This window comes from Drosophila serrata, unplaced genomic scaffold (genome assembly GCF_035046125.1).
Source record: "Drosophila serrata isolate PLE 108 unplaced genomic scaffold, ASM3504612v1 contig_272, whole genome shotgun sequence".
In the NCBI taxonomy this organism is placed as follows: Eukaryota; Metazoa; Arthropoda; class Insecta; order Diptera; family Drosophilidae; genus Drosophila; species Drosophila serrata.
Genome location: NW_028257170.1, coordinates 11,035,878 through 11,062,224, shown reverse-complemented (window position 1 = coordinate 11,062,224; position 26,347 = coordinate 11,035,878). Strand labels below are relative to the sequence as shown.

The window sequence follows — 26,347 nt, the reverse complement described above, 5'->3', positions numbered from 1 at the left end:
TTCATAAAGGTGTGAAAAGGTAAAATGTTAAGTGTATTCTGAAGGAAGAATTTGGGAACTAAAAACAAGGCATTTTAATCAGATTGAATATTATAAATAGAATAGGGACTTTTAACGCCCATTCAATTCAAAGCAGTTTTGTACAATTTTATTATATTTATTTAAATATGTTACACATTTATGCATATATCTCTTGTAGAAGAAAAAGCAGACCTCAAGGGACCAATTTTATTTGTCATTAACATTTTTAAGTCGTCAAAAGTTTGCTTTTGAAATCGTCAGACTAAAATCACAAAAGAGCTGAGCAATTCAGACATTTCAAAGATGCGTCTTCACATACTTTTTGTCTTTAGGCACGTCTATTCATATAATTTGCAACATAATTGGCCATAACAGTCGTGATTTCTCGGTCATGGCTGGTTTCCGCTGTTGGATGGATATGTGGGTTCCCCGGAAACTCTAAGTACTCGGCTGGGGGTGGTGCACTGGGTGGAGGTGGTGCCCTGACTGGGACGGTATATGGCTCCGAGCGATGGTCTGTGGTAAGGCGGCGATGTCGAATTTTTCTGGACGATAAAGGGTTCTCGCTTAGGGTCCGGGTGCTGGACGGGCAGTACGGCGGTGGTGGCAGCAAGACAGGGCGTGACATTTCAACTGAGGGCCTGACCGTTCCAGAGTGGGACTCTGCAGGATTTTGTGGCAACTGGTTGTGATAGGGTTGCAATCGATGTTGATTCACATTCGATTCCTGGTAGGCAGGTGAATATACATAGGCTGAAGGATCGTACAGCATTGAATGTTGCTGGTTCACGATTTGTTGGTGCTGAGCGAATTGCTCCTGGTTTGGCTGTGCTTGAGTTTGAATAAATTGGCAGTGAGGTGCCTCGACCTTCTGGTTGTGCTGCTGATGATGCAGGAAAAGAGGTTGCTGATGTTGGGGTTGTGCCTGTTGTGTTATCAATTGTTGTCGCTGCAACTGCATTTGCTGTTGATTCTGCTGGTGCTGCCAGGACCAGGCCAAGGCCTTCTCCTTCTGCTGCCGCTGCTGATCGGCAATTCTTAGCTCCAGGGTTTTAAGATCGGATCTCATTTGCCGCAGCAGCTGTTCCTTGTCTGATCTCAGCTTCTCCTCCAGCTTCCTACTTTGGTCCATTTTGAGCAGGAACATGCGCTTCTCCTCCGCATGCCGGCGTTCGCAGGCGAGTCGCTCATCTTGGATTTTCTTGAGGGATTTGCCATAATGATGCAGTTGCTCCTCCTCGCGGCACTTGATACGCTGGTACATTAACCTCATTTCCTGTACCTTGTTTTCTATCTTGTACTGTTGTTGATGGTAGAGGATGAGCTGCTGCTGCTGTTGTTGTTGCTGGTACTGCTGCGTGTAAAGGTATTGCTGCTGCTGCAACTGATGCTGGTGCTGATGCAACTGTTGCTCGTGGAAGGCTTGGTCAGCAACATTTGTGGGGTTCCACTGGCGGTCAACTTCGGAGGGAAATGTCTCAGGAAATTGGGGTTGCCTCAGGTTTTGGTTAATACGATCGTCGGCATTGTTGTTGCAACTGCTGGATTGTAGCTCGCCAAATGTGGCGGGCTGGACAATGTGATGCATTAGTTGCTGCCGAAGCACCGAGTTTGTCGATTGCCCTACCAGGCCAGGAGACCTGGGTGCTGCTTCAGTGGAGTTTTCGGCGGGTACTTCAGCCACCACAATTTGTGGTGGCTGTTGAAGCTGCATTTGAAGCGTGGCCTCGCAATGAGGTAAGTAAATGATTGTCGCTGTGTTCTGAAACTGGGATTGCAGTGAGTCATTCTGTTCACTTGGCAACTCGGGTTTCATATCCTGTTCCTGGACATCCTCCACATACTCTGTCATTTGATTGCAGTCAGTACTGACTTCCATGAAGTTCCCATTCTGTGGAAACTCACTGTAGCTCTCTGGAACTTCCGCCTCCATTTCGATTTTGCATGCCACCTGGTCTGGCTTGTGCCACCGCAAATAGGGATAGTGCTGTAGTCTTGAGGTGTTTGCCATTATGACACTTTGGCGCTGGCTTTGAAGAATCTTTCGGTTCATTTCCTCCAGCGCCTCTTTTTCTTCGACTTCCTGCTTCACCAAATCAAACAATATATTGCTGATTTCCTCATCGTCGGGTAGTATGTTCTTAACTGCTTCGTCCACCTCCAAGTTGGGCATGTTCTGGGACGAATCGCTTGGATCTTGAAATTGCTCATGTACCTCATCAATGGTTTCCTCCTCTTTTTTGATAGCCACATTCTCCTCTCCCATTTGCGATCCATCCAACGCCTGTTCGCAGTTCGGCTGATCAATCGCTCGAGCTTTCTTCATCTGCTCTGCCACGAATCGTGGACGTCCTGATCCCACAGGAAACTTGAGCATTCGTAGGTGATAGTCCCGGTTGTTGGTGTATCTGCTCAGGGTTCGTGTTCGCTGCTGAAGTTCACTGCGGGCCAACTCCTTGGGTATGAAAAGCAGCTCATTGGAGTAGATGCTCGCCCTACGCTTCTTGGTTTCTGCTCTAAATATAGTTATATTTACAATATTATTTCTTTATCAATTTATTAAAGGTTGGAAAAACTTACATGGATAGCGAATGTCGCTCTTCCAGAACGAGGGGTCTGTTTATATCTTCACCCGAAGTTTCATTCTTCTCAGGATTCTTTGGCTCAGTGCAGTTTTGGTTTTGTTCTTTCACGTTTGCTTCCTTTTCTTCTTTCAGCAACTTGGGAACCAAGTCGTTATTCTCACTTCCACCAGAGATATGCTCCTTTTTAGTGTTCAGTCCTTGTGCGGAATGCAGTGCACTTTATACAAAAAAAATCAACTATGAAAAATACGTTTCAATTATGAATTTTACGTTGCAGCCATACCCGTCGATTGCCGGCTGGTGTTCACTCATCGGTCGAGACTCAGAATCGGACAAAACCTCGGATTCTGATTCGGACACGACCATGTCGTGCAAAGAACTGCCGGTGGGCAGCCTTTCCTTCCCTTATTATAGGTGAAATGTGTATACAAAAGCCTAGTTACTGGCTGGCTGTGGTATCGTGTGGCATGTCGTTTAGTCTTACGGCCTGCAGGTTATCGGGTGTACTTACGGCTCTCTGTAAATATAAAGTTAAATAGAAAATTAAGTTTACATTAAAAAAGTTCGCAATAAGCGTTTGAAGATCCTAAAGAAATAGAATCTTATGAGATGGTGTCTCATTCGGTATATAAAAAAGCCAGCAACTGTCCGTGGTCTGGTCTGTAGAAATTTCTTCGTCAATCATAGTTAAAACCCTTTGTCCTTACGTTGCTTAAAATATATGTTTGTTCAGTTTATTCAACTCAGATTTTAATAGACAACATTAGGAATATGTTTAAGTATTTAAAGTCAGGAAGAGGGTATTGGACTTAAATTTGTTAAATTTATTCTAATATCGCACACACAAATACTAAAAAAGCAAAGGACAAAAACAGTTCTGAAGTTTTATATATAAAAACAACAGATATAAGGGGAGCACAAGGGTTTCGAAATCTTTTAAAAACTATTTAAAACAATGCTAAAAATGTGTCATCGTAATTGTAATCGGTAGAAACATTTTTAATGCAAGCTTCAAGTTAAATGATTTTTTTTTGCAATAAAAATTGATAACCAAAAAAAAAAAAAGACGGTTAATAAGATGATAGACAACATAAACATTAAGGTGTAAGATGTATAAATCTTCTGTTAATCTTCCACTCGCATAAGGTAGTTAGTTCTTATATTTGTCTGTTTTTATTTGATTTGACAATTTATTTGTCGTTCCTCATTATTGTTTTTAATGGATTTAAGTTACTAACATACAAAAACAACAAAATGATTGCTTTCATATTAGATAATGCATGCTTACTGATTGTCTGGATAAGGCCAAGGCAAGTCGAATTTCCTGATATCAAAGCCCAGCATAATTTAAATTTATTTGTAAACACGAATCAAACCAATAACAAACAAACTTCCATTAGTCAAAAACTCATTTCCCAGGTTTCCCTAGGGTTTCGATTTCGCCCTGGTAGGTTCGCCGGCGTCCCGACGAAATCCAATACCGATGAAGAGCCGACCGAGTGTCGAGTTGCACATCCGAAAAGTGAATGAATGCAAATGAAATTTGCTAATAATACGAGAATTACATGGGCCGCTAGGCGATAACAGCGGCGGCGGCCCCACAAGCTCCTGCCCGGCAATTATGGGGCATTGAAGGGGCTGAAAGAGCGCTGACCGCCGCTTCTCCCAATAGATATCGCCGGGCAGATATAACCAAACCACCTAACCTAAACCTGAATCTAAATTCACCCTCCCGCATAAGCTGGGCGAACCTGGTGAACGCACTAAGGACACGTCAGCGTCGCTCATGTGACGTGGCCACGTACAATTCCTTCACTTATAATTGGAATTGTAACTTTATTTTTATACCCCAGGTTACCTGAAAAGCCCCTGCATATCGTAAAGATGTATTAGTGGACAGGGCGGTTGAATGAGACACTGTCTTGGCTATTAATTACCACTATCAAAGTCATATGACCTTGAGCATAGTTATTATGGTATATAGTAGTTTTGAAAGATGAATATTGTAAATTCTAGTTCCTTATTTTAGGCTATCCAAAAGATATTTAACTAGTATTTCTGTCTGTTTGTCCTGATAGACCCTATGATTAGAAATTTAACTTTAAAACAATTTTTTTATTATTTGTATTACAAATTAAATTAATTACCTATATATTTAGAAGCCAGTGATGTAAAATAAAAAGTCAAGCTAAAACAATAACTCTAGTAGCCTAGAAGATTTGAATTTTTTTTCCAAATTTAAGATAATTTTATATTAATGCACATAAAAACACAATATTATGTTTAAATATTAAGATAGGCGGAGTTTTAAAAACACTATTTGAGATAAACTTTTTCATCCGGTCTCTATTTTCATTTTAAAAGATCACAACAGACAAAATTATGATTTCAAATTATACACTTCGCGCGCCTTTAGTTCTTCTGAACCGATTAGCTGGTTCGTTTTATCGATAAAACCACCACCGTGGTAAAGCAGCTATCGAATTTTTGCCATCAACAGAAATACGTACAAATCAGCTGCCAAAATATCTAGAAATTTGTTTTCTTTTTTGACATTGCGTTTACTCTGAGATGGATAAACTAACGACAATTAGTGCAACGCTATTCATGGCCGCCGATGTGTTTGCGATCGTGAGCCTGGCCCTGCCAGATTGGATAATCACGGAGTCCGGAACTGGTAAAAACACGGAAGTGTCCTAAACAATGACCGTTGGCATTTACCAGTTGTTTATTTTTTTTTTTGCAGGTGACATCCGTCTGGGCCTCATGTGGACCTGCATGACTCTGTATAACCGGCCACAGGTGTGCTACACCCCCGATCTGCAGCCAGAGTGGCTAGTTGCCCTGATTTGCATATTCATGGGCTGCATATGCGTGACTACTACCGTGATACTTCTGGCTTCTTCCTCCTGCAATCGGAACGTGATCTCCTACGCTCGCTGGGTGGGATTCACAGCCATGGTGCTGTTCTGCATGGCGGCGGTCGTCTTCCCGCTGGGCTTCCACATCGAGGAGATCGGCGGGCAGGCCTACCAGCTGCCCAATACCTTTAAGATCGGAATCTCCTACATCATGTTCGTGCTGGCCCTGTGGATTACCGTGGTTTCGGAGCTGTTCGCCGGAAAGGTCTGCCTACCGCACTTCTAGAGGCGCGAGGACGGCATCTCTGGCTTCCTGATATCGTTTGCAGTTTGCTCTGTGATTTGTTATACCTTCTGTTTCTCCCTGATTTCCCTCGCCTTGGATTCTCTAGAGTCCAAGCCCGACTCGAAGTCCCCCTAGCGTTTAAGAGCTTTTAGTTGTAGCGCTCCAATAGAAACGACTCATATCTGGGATGAGGATATATGCTTGACACCTGTTTATCCCGAATCTCCTTAGTTCTTAAAACGAAACAAATTTCTCAATTTCTGACATTATAAAACATCTTGTATCCTATCCAACCAGGAAGATTAGAAATAGCCGATGAAGATTTATGTCACCTTTTAGAGATTTTCACTTCCTCAGAACTCGTTCTAACCAAATAGTACAATTTTGTTTACATTAATATGTATAGCAAGAGCGATATAGCATCCAATTTAAAGTGTCCCTTGATTTTAAGACCCTTTATGTTTTATTAGTATTCAGTTTTATTTTTTAACAGGGTACACTCACTAAAACATAGGCAATCGTTAGTAAAACCTTCCTAAGCAAACACTTTTTTTTAAATGGTTGCGATAATTTAGATTGGTATAAGCTCAACTTTTATTTAAGGTTTTATATTCATGAAATAAGGTTTTATATTCATGAAAAATATATAACTTAATAACTTAAGGTTTTATATTCATGAAAAATATATAACTTAAGACTTAAACGTAAACGCCAAGCTGATACACACAATTTCTTGCACCTGCTTTTCATATTTTGGAAGTACTGAACTTGAATTATTTGGAAATATCGATGTGGAAAAACACTTAAAAATTTTTAAGCTAAGACACGTCACGACATCTTTGAACACTGACACTTACAAGGCCGCGACGGCAACTGAAAGGCAAAACAGAGCCAAGTAGGAAACTCGGCAGAGACTCGGGGTTTGCGCCTGCGTCTGGCTTATGTGCACATGGCTATCCGAGATCCGAGAATGCTGACCAAGCTCCTGGGCAAAGAAATTCTAACAAGGGCTGCGATATACATATGAATGTATATAATGTGAAGCGAAGCGGGTAGAGAACATTGCTGACACCATCAAACATTAAAGATCGCGGGCCGAGAACGATTTCGGTTTGCGTTGCTTACAGAATTCTGTTTGTAAACTGAGAACCACCGAAACACTTAAACATACTTCTCCCTTTCTCCAGACGACCAAATAATAAAAGTCCTCTAAATAATTAAAGAAATGCAACTTGATATGGTCGAAACTAATGGAGGAGAATTTTCATGTATACATAAAGACCACACATTATTTATTTGTGAAACCAAAAACATTTATATTAAATATATATATATGTGTATATAACCATATATAATATATCGATCCGTATAAATATAGCAAATATGGAATTTCTATGTTTTAAAGATTAATTGATGGAAGGCTCATAATCTAATTAACCAATAATACATCACAAATCTGTGGTTCGACTGTAATTGCGTTTTATGAATGTTTGATGTAAAATTTACGAATTTAAGATTTTATGAAATAATCTTCCTAAAATAAAACTAAAAACTAATTTATTTATTTAAATTAAATTTCAAATTGACTTTAAAATAAACAAATATAATCTCAAACAAGAAAGAAGTAAATTTTCTGCTTTTTGCAGTTAGTAATTGGATCAAAGCCGAATTGAAATTGACAAGTAGAAAATACTTTCATTTTAACTTTTATTAAGTTAAAATATCAGCATACTGAATCTTATACAAAGCTTATCATTTTTTTTCAATTTTAATTTTAATGTAAAACCTCTTTAAAATTCTGAAAATTGAAATTTTTTCAACATTTGTATCATTAATGATTAATAAATAAGGGAAGTAATTTAGAAATCATCAGAATTTAAACATTTTGACTATAATGTAACTTACCCCTTAGAAACTTGTGGCCTAATTATAATACCGTAAAATGGTATCACATTTAACAATTATTTAAAAATATTATTGATGTCGAAACAAATTATTTTTATATTTATTTATTAATTTTATGATGCTTATTTATTTAAATTGGGATTGGTATTCTGGGATAAAATGGAATTTTATTAACCCTGTGTAATATAATCGAAGAAGACTGCTTTAAAAGTTGCACCCATATATCTACATAGATATGACCCAGATATCTCTTGGCTGGATCGCCTCGGTTGCTGATGCTGACTTAGAATACATAAAATCACAAAACCATCTGTAAGTTTAAAAATTCAAAGAATAAAAAATACGCCAAAGTAATCTGATTTAATCATTGTAATATCTTATTTATTTCCTTTATTTAACATTTAATATTCAATTGAATCGTTTAATAATATCAAATATTGTTCATTGAAACTACTTTTAAAGCTCCTGCAGCGTTCAGGGTTCAGGGTCTGTTTGTAAACATTTCATTTAAATATTGTGTTGTATTGAAAAACAGTTTCAAAATATTGATAGTTCGATTGAAATCCATCGTCAAAGCAGGTCGGTTTTCGTAGAGGAGGTATTGTGTAGATTGTTGGGATATGTAAGGTACACTGGATGCTGTTGTAGAGCTTTGATTTCTCTTAATAAGTAGTTCGCTTTGGTGGCTTCTCTCTTATATAGTTATATACACACATACATACATATATCAAAATATGATGCCATGAATAGTTTAGTAACAGTAAAAAACGTTTGAGTAAAAAAATATATAGAGTTTTAATTGATTCTTCTCAAAGAATTTAACTAGTGTTGCTTGAAGAAATAGTAGTACAATTCTAAAGCATTAACTAAGACTGCGCCTAAATGGGGGAGGGTAAGGGTAGTAAAAACATGTATGTATGTAAGTAAATTACTTTTAAAATTAAATTGACAGCCTCGGATTAAATTTAAAAAACAGGGCGGCGAGTAACAAACGGATATGTTCTTGGCTGTATTTAAATGTTGGTTAATTTTTGGACTAGGGTGGGCTAAATTGCATTTCATTGTCTACCATATACATATTTAATTCGAATCGTATATAATTATTCGCTGTTTAAGTGATGGCTACGCATAAGATTAGCTAACAAATTGTACGAAATAGTCAATAACATTTATATTCTACTAACTAACTAAAAACAAACCTTTGCTAACGAATACCTAACATGTGCGTTTGTGTGATGAGCAACGTATTTTAAATGCTTTCAAATTCATTACAACTAAATGAAAAGCTCAAAATAAATAAGAAGATGCTTCGAAGTGACTTTTGGCCTACGCTTGGTGTACATGATCATAAATATCCATTAAATAGTATCAACAGCAATTGGATAATTTACAATTTCCCATCGAATGGTGTCTTTACAAAGTAGGTGACTAGATTGCCCTTGCCCTTGACATAGGTCAGGCCTCGGCACTCGCATTCGTAGCCGGCGGCCATTAATATTTTCGCCGTATTTTCCGTCGTCTGTAAAGAGAAAACAAAAGTGGATGAGTGTATGTTAACAAATTGTTTAAAAGGTTGTATAATTTTTCATTTCCGAAATCTTCAAACAAAACCTAATTCTGCGATACAAATAAACCTTACAAAATTTGATTGATGATTGACTTTTACTGAAGAGTATTCAAACAACTTTACTGCACAATTATGAATTATAAAAATAAAATCTAAAGTTAAATAAAATATAGTATACAAAAATAGGAAAGTAACCGAAAATAACTTTAACATTTTAGCTCACTTTATTGTATTTATATTTTCTTTGTATATGCTTATTTTGTACCAACTTGTATAGATGAAATATATTGTAATATTAATTATATTGTAATATTAAATTCTTTTTACATGAAATTAAGCATTGTTTACTTTCATTATTTTTCATTTACCCATGTACTTATTTTACTCAGTGAGAAATAATCGATTGAAAATATATCTTAACATATTTTAAATATTTAAATCGCTCCTACAGAGGTATATTTTCAATTTTGGCAAGCTTTAAAGTTGTAGGAAAAATAATATTTGAGACACTCCTTGATTTTTCCAGTCTTTCCACTCACCTGTAGCCGTCCCATCACGCCGCAGGAGTCCATGCGTGAGGCCACATTGACTGTGTTGCTCCAGATATCGTATTGTGGCTTTTGAGCTCCAATCACGCCGGCAATCACCGGACCGTGATTGAGCCCGATGCGGAGGCGGAAGCGTTGGAACGACTCCCGATTAATCGAATCCAATATGGACATCAAAGCAATCGCAAACTCGACCAGTATGACCACGTTGTGCTCCTCCGTGCGCTTCTCGTCCTGCGGACAGAAAGAACATCGAGAATTGCGTTAGTCCCGATACCATTTAGTCCTTATTTCCCCGCTTCCTAGAAACCAATTGTGCCAGCTAATCCGAGTCCCAATCCTCCCACCGTTCGACCCTCATTTGACGACCCTTTTTTTATCGCTCTTCCTCCGACCTTTGTTGGGCCAATGTGATTTGATTTCCCCTTTGTTTGGTAGTTGTAAAAATTTAATTAAAGTGCTAAGCAGCGATTAAAAGGCATTTGAACAGTAAATAACATTCGGTCGATTGGGATTTTGCTGGGGAATTTATAGGGGGAAGAGGTTGGAGTTTAAGTTGAATTCCGAAATTTTTATATTGGGTCGAATTGGGGAGCGTTTAAATTCAAGCTGATAGAGCTGATAATGTTAGCTAATTTATCATCACCTTTTGAGAATGTGACGACTTTTAGGCATTCACTTACCGCAAAACTACGAGACTAGATTGGGCAACCGAGTCAGGATTTGTCAATGTTGTTATTTACAGGATTAGTTTAATGAAAGCATTGAAGAAACAGGCATTAGACAAGATAGAAACAGACAAAGAGCGCTGGATAGTTTCCAAGGATCTAAACTTACCGTAGCGCCATCTTCCTTGCCTGGCCTCAAGCCCGAGGCACACATGTAGGTGCTGGCTATGGTCTTTATCTTCTCGATTCCACTGAACTTGGGCTTCAACAGCAACTACATATGAAGTTTGGTTTTAATTTTCTTAATAATTTTAAATAAATGTTAATGCTTACCTTATCGAAATCACAAATAATCTCGTTCAACAGACGCAGGCACTCCAGGCCCTGCTTGTTCACATCCGTCTCATCGTAGAACTCCTTGTAGTTGGGAATGGAGGCGAACATCACGGCCACGCACGAGTAGCTCTCGTGGTAGAGCTCCGTGGAGCGTTCCAGATGCAGGAAATGGGTGGCCACGTGGGCCGGCAGGATGTTCTCCAGCAGAATCTGCAAATCGGTTTTAATTAACATAAAATTGCTTTTATTGGCCGCAAAGTGGATCTTGCCTTGTTAATGCCCCGCATGGTCTCCACTTCCTCCTGTTCGACCTTCAGCTTGGCCTTCCACAGGAAGTCCGTGCGAGCCACATACTCGCCCTGGCGATCCAGAGTGTGCAGCACCAGAATGATCACCAGGAGCAGCAGAAAGCCCTTGATCTCGAGGGGTAAGCTACAGGAGATATAGGATGAAATTAGCAACGATTGTTCGGCTCCGTCTTCTTTATAGTTAAGTAGATTTGTCACTCACCCGTGTTCGATGTTTGTATTGTATTTGTCATTGTATTTCTGAAAGAGATCGCTGTAACCGAGCACTGTAACCTGTCCGATGAGGGCCACCAACATGGCAATCAGCTTGAGTATAAATCCAGATCGCAAGAAAGCGGATATCGCCGCCAGACTGATGGCGCAGCAATAGAGAAACACGGGGGCAATGGGAATGGCACGGCCTATTTCCCAAGGTGGCATATCCTCAAACAGGGTGGCATTGTTGAATTCACTCGATGAATTGTTGACCAAGTTAGTGGCATTGGTGGGCTCAACGTGATCCTGCTCGGGAGTAGTGAAGTAGATCTGAAGGATAAATTTCAAGATTAGATGCTGTTTCAGAAGGGAACCACCTCTTTCTCATGAAGCATATTTGTATGACCTTTTATTAGCTCATGGTATTAATTTATTTATTACATTTTCAATTAAAAAATATATAGAAAAGTGCACTTACCACACTGAACACAGCACAGGACGAAATGAGGATGTTGACTATGACGAACATGGCCAGGCGGAGGTAGCGACTGCTGGCCACCACCTGTCCGGGTCCGTTACGCTCCGTCGACGAGGCGTGGACATCCGGCACGGACATGTTGCTCAGATAGAGGAACAGGGCCAGGGACACGAAGCTGGCCAAGAGGGAGCCGAGCAGGACCAGGTTCCTGCTTTCCACGGCACACAGAGGCACAGAGACACAGGATGGGAAGAAGGGCCAAGGGTGAGTCTACGGGCTCGTTAATGCAAGTTGATCTCACCTACAATTCGATTACAATCAGCTGGACGATGGCCAGCGAGAGGAACAGGACGAAGGCGCATATCAGGTCGAAGCGGAAGTGCGTATCCGGCTGGGCGCGGTACATGGCCTCCCGGGGCGTGTTGCGATACCACATGGTGAACGGCTTCAGCTCCGTGGGCGGTCCGAAGAAATTAAAATTGAAACATTTACGCTCGGGTGGCAGTAAATTTGATTCAATCATGGCGATGCTCTGCAGTCAACGGGAGAAGGAGAGGAAGAAAAAGGACACATTTTAATAGAGAGTTTGTCCCAAGCTCAAAAATTTATTTACAGTAGTCACTGCTTGTATACATATGTATATGCGAATTTTGCCCAGTAAATAAATTTATTCATCTGGATTTTGGCATTAAGTAAGTCTCTGCTGACAACTCTTAAAAAAATGTATGGCCTAGAAAGCAATTAAAATTTGAAGATTAATTTGCTATTAATCTTTTCATGTTTTCTTTCGGTTAAAGCTACTCTTGTGCATGTAACAAATTTCCACTGTATATAGGCTATAACCAAAGCAATCTATGGAAATCCTTTTTGCATCCTTCTCTATCCATTTTGCTGAAATTTCCCCAGCCTTTTAAATTTGATTTTCGTACTCCATCCTGGCGAGAGCCAAAGCCATCACCCCATTCCATTCGATTTCCAACTTACCGCCAACCCAATGTTCTTCACCAGCTTGGACTCGGCAATATTGGCAAAGGGTCGATCTGCGCCCCAGCACTCCACATATTTGGTCATCTTCGACGAGGGGCGATTCCGGGTGACATGACCTGGAATGGTTCAAAAGTTATTTTATTAAAATTTATGGCCAACGAGGGTTAGACTAAAATTGCATGTACACAGGATTAAAGTCTTAAAAACATTTAAAAAGGTATCTGAATCATTTTACTACATATTCTCAGCACAGATGAAAATAGTTCTATATCACCAAATATTAAGAAAGCTGTCTTTCTAAGAAGCTTATGATGCAATGGACTTTGTTTAGTAAAACACCTGGTAGATTGCTTAACCACATTGTGCTATTTTTATACAAGCTGACCATTTATTCCAAATGGCTGTATCCCTTTACGATATCCTTGCTGTCCTGTACAAACTCATTAATAATGAAAAATCTGTCGCAAATCGCTTGGCTTATTACAGCCCAAAAGCTGCGGAGTTTTCACAGTTCAGCTAGTTGGGGGGGCTGCTGGGACAGAAGACAAGCTCATTAAAAGTCACCCATTCGCATTAAAAATGCCATCAAAGTGACTGTGCCACATGGCACACACAGCACTCGATGTCCTTGGCAAATTAAAGCTCATAAACCAGAACAAAACCTCATGGCTTCACGTGCAGTACCCCCGGATACCTCAATTCTACCACCACTACCATCCAAAAATATGCCACTAAAAGGGCCACCGAAGCCCAGCTGGCTGTCAAAGGAGCTTAATTGCCTCGCTTCTGGTCCACCGTCCTTGGTCCTCCGAGCTCCGAGCTCGGTCCATGGCCATGGCTAAAGTTATCACAAAGGGCAATCCGCAAACAAATGCAAGCCTGCGTTAAATTTACGATGCAAAAGTTGCCCGGCAAGCGATAAAATTATGCATAACCTGAGCTCATTTGTGAAAGTGATTTTCAACTGTTGCGCTTTGCAAGGGGGAACTTACCCGCATGGCTGCGGAAACTTTCTCCGCTGTGGATGGACAGCTTGCGTCCCTCGATGAAGGCTCCGGAGGAGCGGCGTCTGTCGGCGAAGGACATCAGACCTGGAGGGTAGCAAAAAAAAAAGGAGGTGGAGAGGCGGTCACATAAATAAAAAGCAATCATCGCCGGCAACGCTGAAGTGTTAATGCCCTTTACAGGTCCTGATTGATGGCTTGTGGTGTTAATTATTCTGTCGAAGTTCCCCTCCCTTGACATTTCATTTTGCAATTAAATTATAATTGCTACAAGAGCCAATTATAAAGACTTTTGAAACTTTGTTTTGGTTAATTTTACTTTAGTAATCCAATATGAATATGTATTTGATTCTAATTAGCATAAGAACACAGAACTTGGGAGTTTTATTTTAATAAATTTTATGAAAGAAAGAACTACTGTGTTAAATAGAATAAAATAATAAATAATAAATAACTACTTTTTTGTTAATTTAAAACTATTTCTTAACTTTATTTTGTATTTTATTTTGAGAAGAACATGCAAAGGATTTAATACTCTCAAGTTGTAAATAATAAATGAAGCCTACCGTTAGTTTATTGAATATAATTAAAAAAAGGGAAAAGGGAAAGGGAAATTTCTTCTTTCCTTATCTTTTTTGGAAATTATTCATATCATATTAATAAATAGCTAGTTTGTTATAGAAACCAATTTTTTTTTTAAAGCTCTTAAAAATGTGTCCAAAGTAACCAATGATACTCAGTGTATATTGTATTTGTTCTTCTAGATTTGCAATTTCAAAGCATAATTTAGACACACTTTAAAAGGCTTTCAAGCACCAAGTGAGTTCTCTAGAGCACCTATATATTAAAAACATTGTTTTTAAAAGTATATGGTTATAATACCCATTGGCTTTCTCACCTTGCACCGACAACTTCCGGCGAGATCGTTCCGGGGCCTCGGCGACTGTCAGGCTGTTGCTGGCCGAGGACGCTCCGGCGGGAGCTGCTGCCGTGGGCGTGACACTGGCCGGGTTCGAGGACGGAGCCGGTGTGCCGCTGTTGGAGATTCCGCTCTCCGATCCACTCATGCTCAGCAGATCCTCCGCGGGCAGGGAGAGGGCGGCCGACTTGGCTGCCGATTCGGAGGCGGCGGAATCGCCACTGCCGCGATGGCCTCCTCCATTGGGCTTCATCTCTTGGCTATTGTCCTTGTTATCATGGTCCTTGACCATCAATGGTTCTGTTACTGCCGTCGCTTCGTCGGCCTCCTCCTCCTCCTCGGACAACTCCTTGATGGACATGGAGGCGGCCGAGGCAAGAGGGGCATGTAGAGGAGCCTCCTGGCTGTTTGTCGAAGTGGGCGACATTTTCTCATCGATGACAGGCGGTGGAGGTGGATCCACTGTTACCGGGAGTAGTTTCTCGGTGGCGTCACCGACATCGTTGGAGTGGTCCACATCCTTGGCCTCGTCCGTGGGACTGGGATCGTTGTGCTCGATGCACTCCACCACACGTGGAACGCTGTAGGTGTAGGCCGGTTTCGGGGGCATAATGAGATAGGTTTCTATCTTGTGGTCCGCCAAATAGGCATCCCGATTGCCGCCCTCGCCCTGCTCCACCTCGAATTTGTCGCCCAGGAAGTCCAGAGTCTGCTTGGTGATGTGGACGCGCCTGCAGGAGGAACATAAGCACAGATGACGATGAGAAAGCTGAGGAATAATGACGAATGCTTGTGCGGGTGACACATGGGGCGTATACGTAATCTACTTTTATTTTCATACCATCTAAAGCTGCTTCATACAATTACACCGAAATGAAAAGAGATAATTTAAAACAATACCTATGATACGGTCTACATTTGTATACTTAAAACAATAGTTTCTAAAATGTAGCACTTAACGGCTTAAATATTTTAAGAAATGTTTTACAAACATTATATTTAGGAGTATATCTCCGTTGCATAATTGTATCATCAGTATGTTTATAATCCTTAAGATGTTTTTAAAAGTAAATTCACTGTATAATACATAATATTTGATATGTAATACTGTCAATAAATTATATTATGATATAATTATTTTCTCTTGGTGTACACACACAGGCTTATGTAAAATAATTTAGGCAGCTCCTGTCTCTATGTCTACTCGTATTTATCTATTTGGTACGTAATTTTGTTTATATTTCGGCTCAAGGAAAGCGCAATTCGTGCGTGAAGCCCAAAGTCAAGGCGTCTGAGCGTTTTCCGGCTCATTGAGTACACCATTTCCATTCAATTCAAAATAATTGAAGTCTTCGTATGTGACCGCAGTTAAGATTAGAAAACATTTGAATATTCTCAGCTAGCTTTCATCTGAAGGACTTGAGCGCGACTTAAGTACGCGAAATGAATAAACCAAAAGGAAATTGTTTGTTTGTGCATAAAAGTTAAACTGTTCTGGGAATTGAGAGGTGGAAGGGAGACTTTGGCATTTGCAAAGCCAACATAAGGAATTTTCCGGAATAAAGCTAAAGAGAAGCATGTTGTAAATTTAATTATACAAAAAAAAACGCGAACTAGAGCAATGAACATTTAAATGGAGCTTACTACATTTCAGTATAAAATTTATTCAAGCCTCTTTTAATTATTTTATATTGTATTATTTGTTTTTCTCTTTTTTTATCTTAATCAACCTTTTGATATGGAATTAATTACGGATTTCATTCAATCATAATTATTTGAAAATACGATCAAAATGCCTCTTTCAAATTCTTATTTATAAAATGTATGACCCAACCTTGGTGCATATGGCACACACATACATCTGTAGGAATTTTGAAATTCTTTGTTAACTTCGGTTCTTTATTTTTTGCTGCAGATCTTCTCGTAACCTTAACCTTTGCCTGACTTTGCTGACTTGAACTGAAGCCCGTTTAATTGCGACTACACCGAGGCTAATTTAAATTGCCATTACGACTGCTTGACTCGCTTTGTGCCACCACCGCCATTAGAGGAAGCACCACGGTCTCCGTGTCCCTCTCACCCGCTTCCCACCCGCGGGTTCCGCGTTTTGTTTATTTATTTTTGTTCGCCTCGCTCGTCATCGTTGTCGTTGTCGTTGTCAGTCGTACAAGCATAATGGCGAAATGAGGGAAAACACTTGCCTACACAGAAAACATTTTATAGGTCCCATCAATAATTATATTTTGAAAGAATTGTTATCTTGAGATCATACATTCTATTGGATTAGAAACAGTCTTTTTGATTAAACAAGAGAATTGTTCTTTAAAAAATATAAAATATTTAAGCGAGGTGTAACAGATTTCCTTACTGAGACTTAAAACCTTTATATATCCTTTATATATAAACATCTTGTGTTAAAATTACAAAGTATACAGTGTCTGAAAAATTTCATAATCTAATTTTATATTTTATGTTTATGTATTTGTATTTAACCTTTAATTGTAATGACACATTATTACTTTTTGTTTGATAGATTAATAGAAATAAGAAATAAGTCGATGTTTTCATACCCTTGCAGGTTGGGTATAGAATCATGTTGCATGTGCGATCGATCAAATGTAAATTAAAAATGTATTAATTTCAAATTCGGAAAGCTACATTCGATAGGTTTTAGTAGATTTACGAATCTGCATATTGAGTTTTAGAATTAAAAAAAAACTATATTTTAAAAATTTTACGTTTTTAACGACCTTATAATATTTAAAAAAAAAATGTTTGAAATTATATTTTTGTACCGGACATTATGCTGATCAATAATCCCCTGCAAGGGTATAATAACCAAAGACATATGGTATAGTAATATGGTAATCAAACAATTATTCTTATCTCCAACTTAAATCATGAATTATGTGAATGGATGACTGATTTTTGTCTGAGTGCATACAAACACTTACCCGGCTACACCGCCGCTCTCCATGTGGTTGGCCAATGTAACGTCGTCGCTCCAAACATCAAATTGCCACTTTCGTAGGCCAAGGACGCCGCAGAGAACGTTGCCCGTATGGATGCCAATTCGCATGTCGACGTTTATGCCGGTCGCCTCACGCACGTGTCTGTTGGAGTAAGCGAAGGGCAAACAATGAGTGGAGCACAAAGCAGCAGCGCCTCGCGCATATGTACATACATATGTATGTATGTATGTATTATTAAGGATATACGAGTAGGTACACAACTGCAGGCTAGTTGTGCCGTCGTCGTATTAACAATTTTATGGGCCATAAAGCACAAGCGGACCAGGTCGACTCCGGACCGATGGACGACTATGAGACGGGTGGAAATCGCGCAGCGAGCTGGGAACGGACCACCAAACACTACGCAAAGGGTGCACATGAAAAAATTAGGATTAAAGTTTTTTTGCAAACTGGGTAAAGGAAAATTTCTATCGTATCGAAAATACTTTACAATATGTATCGGAATTTAAATTACTGAGGAAAGCATTTACTATTATAATATACATTTTAGTAAAAAAATGTACAAATAATCAATTTATTTAATTAAATAAAACAGAAAATATTGAATATATTATCCAAACAATTGTATTATTTATAAATTTAAAAAACTTTTTAACTAAATTTTTTATGACATCAACAGACGGAAACAAGAAATCTTAATAAATAAATTTTTTGTAAATATTTGTTAATTGATTGGTTATTGAAAAATATATAAATCATTCTCATCATCATATAGATATCCTGCAAAAATGAAGGATTATCAGGTTTTCGTTCTAGAAAATTAACAAATTTGGCTTGCCACTTGAAATGTTTAATTTAAATACAAACCCTATATATTGTACTCGAATTTGGTTTACATTCCTCAAAAGAGCATGCATGAAATTGTGTTGAGTGTAGATCCTAGTGTTGCCTTTGCAGAAACCTTTGTTCCTGAATAGACATTGCCACAGCAAAGCTCCTCGCAACTGAAGGCTGGCTAACAAGAGTTCTTGAGTTATTAACGTAAAGCAGCATTTTCTGTTGGCCTGAATGCCGTCGGGGTCAAATGAGCCGCATCGAAGGCCAAATCACTGGGGAACCCTTCGGGGTTTTATTTGCTTTGGCCCTTCCTGGTCATTTGGCTAGCTGCAGAGAGGATATGGATATGGCCACAGCGTCGAAAAAGGTATTGGATTTTTGTGTCCGGATTTTGGGATTGTGAATTTCTAAGTGCGGAAAGTTTTCAAAACAAAAACTTGGCAAAATTCTGATTGAACTGCATAATTAATGTAAATATTTTCCAAACTAAGGGCCATAAAATCAAGATGGCTTTGCGACCAAATCCATTGCCTACATTTTGGGGCAATCGCAAGCCCTATTAAAGTTGCCCCATTTTCGGGATTATATAACAAGGGAAATGCAATTCATAATTAAATCCTGTTTGTCTTCTGCTGAAAACTTTTGGCTTTTCCCTGTCTGCCTCTTAAGCTTCCCGAAAGTCAACAGCTCACGAGTGCGGGTATCTTTTCGAGCGCGTTTGTGGCAGGCAGGAACAAAGCCAGATTCTGGGCCAACTTGGGGGCATTGGTCGGCGCAAAAGATTAAAAGGCCAGAGTTTGGAAGGCACAAAAATAAGGAAAGGCCGGCGCGCAAAAATAAACAATAGGAAAAAGCACAGAGTCGCATAAAAAAAAGCCGGGAAAAAGGCAAGCAAAAAGCCAAAATGAGAGGCTCCTTGGTCCTGAGGCCACTTGTGCATAAATTCTCGCGTGTAATAAAATGGCCTTTTGTGTCGATATTGTTTATTGTATTTTATGATGTTTCTGTTTGGCATTCTTTTATTTCCCATCTCGTTCGTGTGCCTTTATAGCATAATACCTTTTTAATGGTTCCCCATAAAGCCGAGGGTCTGAGGGAGGTGACTCCACCGGAAATGTGAGGATTTCTGACTGCAATTAAATCCTCGAACCCGGTCACAAATGAAAATGGCAGATCAAATGCGTTGTCACGCCTCTAATTTGATTTAAAATTGGGATAATATACAATTTAAATTTGAGTTTTTATTTAATTTAATGTTTCTTTCCGTTATACTAGAGGAATTTAAGGAAATCCAAAGAAATATATCAAACTGTTTATATTTAAATACTAAATAAAAAGATACAAATTAAAAAATAAAAATATAATTGCACCAAAAATTTCCAGTAATAGTTTAAGTTTATATTTTAATTTTAGATTTAATCTTCCATTGGGCCACAAAACAAAAACTAGCCAAGCAAAAGGACGCTTTATGGCTCAGTTAACTGTGAATGCAACAACCATTCCCAGCTAGCCACAAACCCGACAATCACGGTGTCAAATGGCCTTGGCCAAAAGGAGCTCCGAGTGGAAGTCAAAGGCTGGCCGGGAGCGAAAGACAAACAAGACGTACACCCACCCGGTGACGGTGCCAATGCAAATGTTGACCAAGAACCAACAGACCTCGGCCAAGCAAAGCCCTGGCCCGGACCCGGACTCGGCCAAAACGTGGGGGCACACTCACCTGATGGCATCGATCATCTGCAGGCCCATGTTGACACAATTGGTTGCATGTTGGGGCCGGGAAATGGGCAGGCCGGACACGCAGTAATAGCAATCGCCAAGGATCTTGATACGAAGGCATTGATTCTCCTATCGGAATACAAATAACTAATTACTATTTGGAATTTACGTAGTCAACTCCTTTCATTGGTTACAATGCAAAATTAAAGAGGAGGGATTACAACTTGGGAGTGATTATGCTTAAAATTAAATGTGTATCAACTTTGGATTTGTATTTTTGAACTATAATTTCAGTTTGAGTTATTAAATCTTATTGAAATCAATTAGCTTGCAATACTGTTTCAAGTTAAAAGGAGTATTTTTGTGTGGTTTACAAATATGGAAGTGTTTAAATTGTTTTTTTATACATATTCTGGTTCGATTATATTAGCTAAGAAAGATTTTATAAAATTTCCTTCTATTATATTATATTAACAATTAACTTATTACTTAATTTACCTGTGCTATCTGATCGAAACGACCAAACAAATCGTTCAGAGTCTTCACCAGATCACTGGCTGTCAGGGAACTGGACAGGGGCGTAAAGTTGACAATATCCGCGAAAAGGATGGTGACATTGGTATGGCGCTGGACATGGAGTTCGTGGAAGCGGGTGGCCGAGGTGGAGGCCTGTCCTCCGGCTCTCTGGCAGGCATCGGCCATCTTCAACATGATGCTGCGCTTCACCTGAGAATTACAACCAACAATGGGATTATTCACAGAAAAACAAAGCTTATCTGTCGCTTTGACATGGGATTACACTTGAACAAAATCTGTTTTATCTTTGAAGAATAGAATTTTGAATATTAAGAATACGTATATTTTTAAAATTAGTTATTAAAAATAAATAATTATATCAATTTTTCAATAAAATTAAAGAAAGACATTACATTTGAACATTTTTATTTAAACTTTTTAGTTTGCATTAAAAAACTTTAATTTATGCAAATGAAATCCCAGAAATATTTACAATATATTTATCTCAGTGTCCTTACCTCTGCTGCAATGTAGGCGGGTATCACGCTAAGCAGCAGCTGCTCCTGCTGCTCCCGCTCGCATTCCAGCTTCACGCGCTGCTCGATGCCCGTCCGGGTGCCGTCGACGGTGCGATTGTGCGCCGCATCCGACATGATGCGATAGTACAGACCGGAAACGGATGCACTGGCCAGCATCACAATCTCCCCGAAGAGCTAAATGCGCCAAAAGGAGAGAATGGAAAGGGGGCACGTTCCATAAATAATAAATGTCTAACCCGGAATGGCAATTACCAGACGGCACAGAGCGCATCGTTGTCCTCGCCGCGCGGCAAAAACACGATGCAACCTAATTAACGAATCACGGGGACGGAGGGGTTGGGCATTAGGATTGGGATTGGGTGTAAACCGAGATGGAGACCCAACCGCATCCCATTAGGTGAGTTAGGGGAATTAAAACTACCACGAGCCAGATACAAATTATTTCTCACAGAGTCAGAGCAAGGATATTGCAGCTCTTGCGCATAAAATTAGCAAAAGGATAAACGGCATTTACGGGATGAATTTTAATTAAATAAATTTAAATTAAATCCCACTTGCGTTGAAGAAAATTGTGGAAAACTTGTATAGAAATGGAGAAATAAATTGCATGGTACATATTAATAAATAGAGGGTTTACAAAATAGTTCTCTATTAGATTTGTTTGTTTTTGTTTTATTTCAATCTTGAAATTGAAGGTTTTTGAATAAAAGATTATGCCCCAGAAAGAATCTCTAGGTATGATATTTTTATAGCAAGAACTCTACTTGAAGGATTAATTATGTAATATTTTGATTCACATTTTTTAAATTTAATTAAAATAATTATATTTTACAATAGAAAATATATAGAGGCAACGTTGAAATTGGTAAACTAAATTCCAATTAATAAACCAATAGTTATAAATAGAGTTTGCTGTTTTAATATGTTAAATTTAATTTATTTTTTAACCCTATTTCGTGCCTTGATTTCCTGTCAATTTGTGATAACAATTAAAGTTAATACCCCAAAAATAAAATGTGTCAATAGGTAGCCCAACGACAATCCGATTGTAAAAGTGACATAAATTTGAATGCCACCAAATGCACGCGATTATGACAGCACACGCTCTCAAGCTAATTGCGCTCTCTGATCCGCGGTAAGCCCCATTTGGACGTGCCGCCCACAGCAAAGTCGTAAGCCCCAATCATATGGAAACTAATCCAATCGCCTGTGTGCGGCTAGCCATGCTCCACGTGGAATGCAAATGAATGACGGACTCACCATTGGCAAATCGGGCGAGTAGTCCGGACTGGCACCGATCCGGTAAACGATGTGAATGGCGGTCATGAATAAGGCCAGCACCACGGACACGGGCCACGAAATGGGCAGCATAGAGTGGATGCACTGCAAAGAACGCCCGAGATTATAATCCACGGGAGGAGCAGCGATGGGATATGCGGGCTTACCAGAAACAGGGCGTACATGGGCAGCGGGGCCAGCTCGTCCCCCGTGATGGCTGCAATGGTGCCCAGCGAGAAGGTGGTGACGATGGCGAAGGCCAAGGCGGCGGCCGGGGAGCTCAGCACCGCCGGGAACTGCAGGGCCGTTAGGATGGAGGCCGAGATTAGGGCCGCCAGGACGAGCAGCAATGTCTGCACCAGGTGCTGTGGATGTCACAGAAATACAGAGAAAACAAATAAGTTGATTGTTAACTGATATTTCATTCTATAAAATAAGGAAAGACTAAATCTAGACTAGCTAGAATTTAAATACTATGTAATATAGCAATATCTTTTGCATTAAAGGAAAACATAAACTTAAGAAGGTATTTTTTCAGTTCTTTATTGAAAGATCAATATTCAGAAATCCGAATTTCGTCGGAATAATTATAAATAAAAGATGTAATCATAATAATAATGTATGCTAGGCATCCATATTTGTTTTCCATGCCTAAATCTTTGCGGTAATCTACCTGGACCAAGTGCTCACCTGCTCGTAAACGATGCCAATGATTATGGACACGACACATGCCAGCAGGGAAGTCAGCAGACCCGATCTGAACAGCGATTTACGCAGCCTTTGGCGGTAGCGGGTATATAAATCGTTTAGGTGGATGTCCTCGGCTGAAAGAGTGAACAAAAGTTGGGTCTATTAGTAACATTTTAAAAGAATAACTCTCTATAACTGAAATCTATTTCTCTACTTCTTCATATTATATATTGTTATATATATCTTTATAATATCTACACAATTCGCTAGTAAATAGATCCCTTAGCGACCAATTTTGCTGTCCCTATTACCATGACATAAATGTGCCACAGCTATTTCATAACGCTATTAAAATTTGCATAAATCCGTAGGCTTAATTTGATCATTCTGAGATAAAGTTCAGCCGCCTCCTGGCGATTCCGGGACTCGTACGTGATGGGCATCATCTGGAAGCGAATTAATTGACCACCCACGGAATCTAAGGAAGTTCGCCTGTCTGGCATTTAAATTTGACATTTAACAAAGGCTCACATTTAGCCGGCGCTCACGCAAAGAAATTGTATACATCGCCAGGACTCCTGATCCGATTTCGTTCCACCTCCGTGCAATTTCACAGACAATTGTCTTTTGGAAAGCAACTTAATTGAGCTGTCAGGCAGCCGCAGGGTGTTGTCGAGACTGGATATATATGAAATGGAATCAAATATCACCTTTGGGTAATTGTGAATACACCTGAGGGCGATCGATATATAGGGACAATAAATAAATCATTTCATGGAAGCCGAAGTAAAAGTCAAATTTTATACAAATTCAATGCAAGACTATTTCGCACTTTAATTGCTGCCAGCAAATTGAAATCAAGGCAATCAAACATTTATACTCGTATCAACATTTGCATAGCTGCAATTAAGTGTAAATAGCACACACACACAATCGCGGCTTTCATAAATCATCGGGCAAACACACAACACGCGCACACTTGCCTACAAAAGTGTGGTCCCAGCACCCGAATTACGTTGAACACACAAATTAGCATACTGTGTCCAGATTATTTCCCTGTTGATATTTTTCCCTCTTAACACACAATTCGTAAATCGATACGCACAGATTTATAGCCCGCTAATTGACTGCGGCATTTAAAGTGTTTGATTTATTTATGGTCGTAGACATGGCCGATAAGCCGTGCTCGTTGTCGGCCATTGGATATTTGGTGTGCGAGTTTGGTCTTTTTCCGTTGTGGCCGCCTTTATTTATAGATGTGTTCTGGTAACTTGATTTTTTGTCTGCCGGCTGAATTGATTTTTCTCCTCGCACGCGCCCTATTTTTCAAACCTAACAAGCTGACCCGATAAATCAATAGACGGCCAGTCTGAGTCCTCTTAATAAGCAAGGACTCGAGAGCGGTCTGAGTGGTAAGGTCAGAGGGCCCGTCAAGTGGTCGGATGTCTGGTTAATTAATGAAGGAAAATACCGCAAATTAAGCTGACAATGGCATGTGCAAATATTTTCATAATGAGGGCGCATTCTTGCATATGCTCATGGATTTAGGTAAGCTTGTTTCTGGTAATTATTATCCATTTAAGCTGCTTATGTTGTTGATTATTAATGACCCCTTTTCAGGATTTTTAAGGAATAAAAGTATCTAATTTTTAATTCTCTACAACAAAAACAAATATTTAAAATACTAAGCTTTGCAGGTGTGGCATTAAGAACAAAAACCGCAATAAATTATAATTAATTATGAAAATACATTAACTGAAAAAGGGAATAACATATTTTTTTACCCTTCTTGGCAGTAAACATTTTAAACTGGAAAATAACAAGCGTAAAAGGGGCATAAAAAAACCTCAGAAGCCATAAATGCGCTCAAAATGCATTATTATTTATAAGCAGGGGTTAAAGTATGAAATATATATTACAATTGCTGGGCGGAGCATAAAAATGGAAACCGCAGTTAACCGCCTTGTCGACATCGCATTAAGTTGGGGCCTCTCCCAGTCTAAGTGAAAAATTCAGGGAAAGCCGCAGGCGGAAAAGAAAAATAAATCGAGAGGGACACCCACACATTCATCCATTCGCATCCGCACTCACACACACATACGTAGGGAGCGATGGAGCTGCCTTCACTTGTTTATTCTCTGCAATCAAACAGAAATTCTTTTGACACGAACCAAGAGTATGCGAGAGTGAGAGTGTATGTGTGTATGTCCTTATAAGCGCCAGTACAAACACAAGCGCAGAGTGACAGATGCTTCGTCGCGCTGAGTGTGTGTGCGTGTTAGGATGGGCCAAACTACTGATTTATACCTAAAAGCTGGATAATCTATGACACATTCTATGGAATATTGGTTCGGAAATTGCCAGGGATTTACTAAAGAAAGTTATGAAAAGTAAGTCTTCCGACCATAGAATACCCAACCTTAAAGTTGTTGCATACTTCTTGGCGCGACAAGGAAGATGAAGTAATAATACTATTAACTGTTCCTTAAAAAATCTCTCAATATTAATTTATTTTTTTTTACTATAGTAAAAAATAAGTTTAATCTACATATGTATGTATTAATTGTTCCCCATGAATCAAATCAGAGCCACCTTAGAGCTGGTATCTGCACGATGGCTCATAAAAAATAAAGCTGCTAAAGTGAAACAGTTGAAGAAAACCTAGACGAAGACTCGACAGCGACAGCGACATTTGCCGAAGCTTTTGGCATAGATTTTATTTTATCTCGGAGCTAAAGCGCTGAAATCCGCAACGGCTTCCCCCAGGTCCTGCCCATATGATTAAGTATGTGTGGACACATTGTCAAGGCATCCTCCTGGCATCCTGGCGAGCAGTTCAGACGAGAGGCAAGCGATTAGGGAGATTGAGTTCGTTGCCAACGAAATTTCATGTGGGCTGCCATCGCATTAAAGATGCAGAGCAACCCCAACCAGGAGCAGGAGGCGCTGGCTTAAACCCATGCCCCGGGTTAAGCTATTGGGTAACCAGCTTAGTGGCGAAGCAGCTTTTATTCTACCAACCAAGTGCATCCCATAACAGAATCTAGGAAACGGTGAACGAAACTCTAGTCTGGGTAAAAAATGCATTCAGGTAAATTTAAGAGAAGAGCTTACAAATTGTCAAATTA

The 26,347-nt window shown here is 39.5% G+C and overlaps 3 protein-coding genes across 8 annotated transcripts in view; 1 reads left to right on the top strand and 2 right to left on the bottom strand.

Moving 5' to 3' along the window:
* Positions 1-72: 72 nt before the first annotated feature.
* On the bottom strand, positions 73-6,621 carry LOC110189898 (uncharacterized). The gene is made up of 4 exons (XM_086833767.1): positions 6,481-6,621; positions 2,890-3,123; positions 2,602-2,823; positions 73-2,537 (listed from the first exon to the last, which is right to left on the bottom strand). Exons 2-4 carry the CDS (start codon positions 2,970-2,972, stop codon positions 350-352), a joined length of 2,493 nt encoding a protein of 830 aa, XP_086689893.1. The 5' UTR covers positions 2,973-3,123; positions 6,481-6,621; the 3' UTR covers positions 73-349.
* LOC110189897 (uncharacterized protein C16orf52 homolog A) lies at positions 4,884-6,462 on the top strand. Of its 2 annotated transcripts, XR_015271918.1 has the most exons (3): positions 4,884-5,283; positions 5,353-6,377; positions 6,418-6,462. XR_015271918.1 is itself a non-coding variant. In XM_020960157.2 (2 exons), the coding sequence occupies exons 1-2, from the start codon at positions 5,178-5,180 to the stop codon at positions 5,751-5,753; spliced, it is 507 nt and encodes a 168-aa protein (XP_020815816.1). In that variant the 5' UTR covers positions 4,884-5,177; the 3' UTR covers positions 5,754-6,462. The 2 variants fall into 2 exon arrangements, 1 of the variants encoding a protein (XP_020815816.1); XM_020960157.2 differs by having other exon boundaries at positions 5,353-6,462.
* Positions 6,622-8,012: 1,391 nt separating the features above from the next.
* Ac76E (adenylate cyclase type 2 Ac76E) overlaps positions 8,013-26,347 on the bottom strand; it is a 40,836-nt gene continuing 22,501 nt past the window's right edge. For 2 of the 5 annotated variants that reach the window (XM_020960197.2, XM_086833765.1), the window contains exons 3-21: positions 23,220-23,353; positions 22,697-22,894; positions 22,512-22,634; positions 21,231-21,425; positions 20,695-20,922; positions 20,198-20,325; positions 17,623-17,781; positions 14,648-15,399; positions 13,738-13,836; positions 12,743-12,861; positions 12,064-12,290; positions 11,759-11,966; positions 11,288-11,610; positions 11,047-11,209; positions 10,775-10,987; positions 10,611-10,715; positions 10,457-10,471; positions 9,765-10,007; positions 8,013-9,177 (exon numbers count right to left, since the gene is read on the bottom strand). In XM_020960197.2, coding sequence (XP_020815856.2) covers positions 9,046-9,177; positions 9,765-10,007; positions 10,457-10,471; positions 10,611-10,715; positions 10,775-10,987; positions 11,047-11,209; positions 11,288-11,610; positions 11,759-11,966; positions 12,064-12,290; positions 12,743-12,861; positions 13,738-13,836; positions 14,648-15,399; positions 17,623-17,781; positions 20,198-20,325; positions 20,695-20,922; positions 21,231-21,425; positions 22,512-22,634; positions 22,697-22,894; positions 23,220-23,353 — 3,764 coding nt within the window. In that variant the 3' untranslated portion in view covers positions 8,013-9,045. Of the gene's footprint in view, positions 9,178-9,764; positions 10,008-10,456; positions 10,472-10,610; positions 10,716-10,774; positions 10,988-11,046; positions 11,210-11,287; positions 11,611-11,758; positions 11,967-12,059; positions 12,291-12,742; positions 12,862-13,737; positions 13,837-14,647; positions 15,400-17,622; positions 17,782-20,197; positions 20,326-20,694; positions 20,923-21,230; positions 21,426-22,511; positions 22,635-22,696; positions 22,895-23,219; positions 23,354-23,750; positions 23,811-26,347 lie in introns of those variants that run through there. The other 3 variants (XM_086833766.1, XR_015271917.1, XM_020960199.2) reach the window with 3 other exon arrangements.

Excerpts from the sequence above, each read along its gene's own strand:
- LOC110189898 (XM_086833767.1), bottom strand. The coding sequence starts at position 2,972 with ATGGTCGTGTCCGAATCAGAATCCGAGGTTTTGTCCGATTCTGAGTCT. Across the intron at positions 2,824-2,889 it reads CACCAGCCGGCAATCGACGG|TGCACTGCATTCCGCACAAG; the intron begins GTATGGCTGCAA and ends TTTTGTATAAAG. Across the intron at positions 2,538-2,601 it reads GAGCGACATTCGCTATCCAT|AGCAGAAACCAAGAAGCGTA; the intron begins GTAAGTTTTTCC and ends AACTATATTTAG.
- LOC110189897 (XM_020960157.2), top strand. The coding sequence starts at position 5,178 with ATGGATAAACTAACGACAATTAGTGCAACGCTATTCATGGCCGCCGAT. Across the intron at positions 5,284-5,352 it reads AATCACGGAGTCCGGAACTG|GTGACATCCGTCTGGGCCTC; the intron begins GTAAAAACACGG and ends TTTTTTTTGCAG.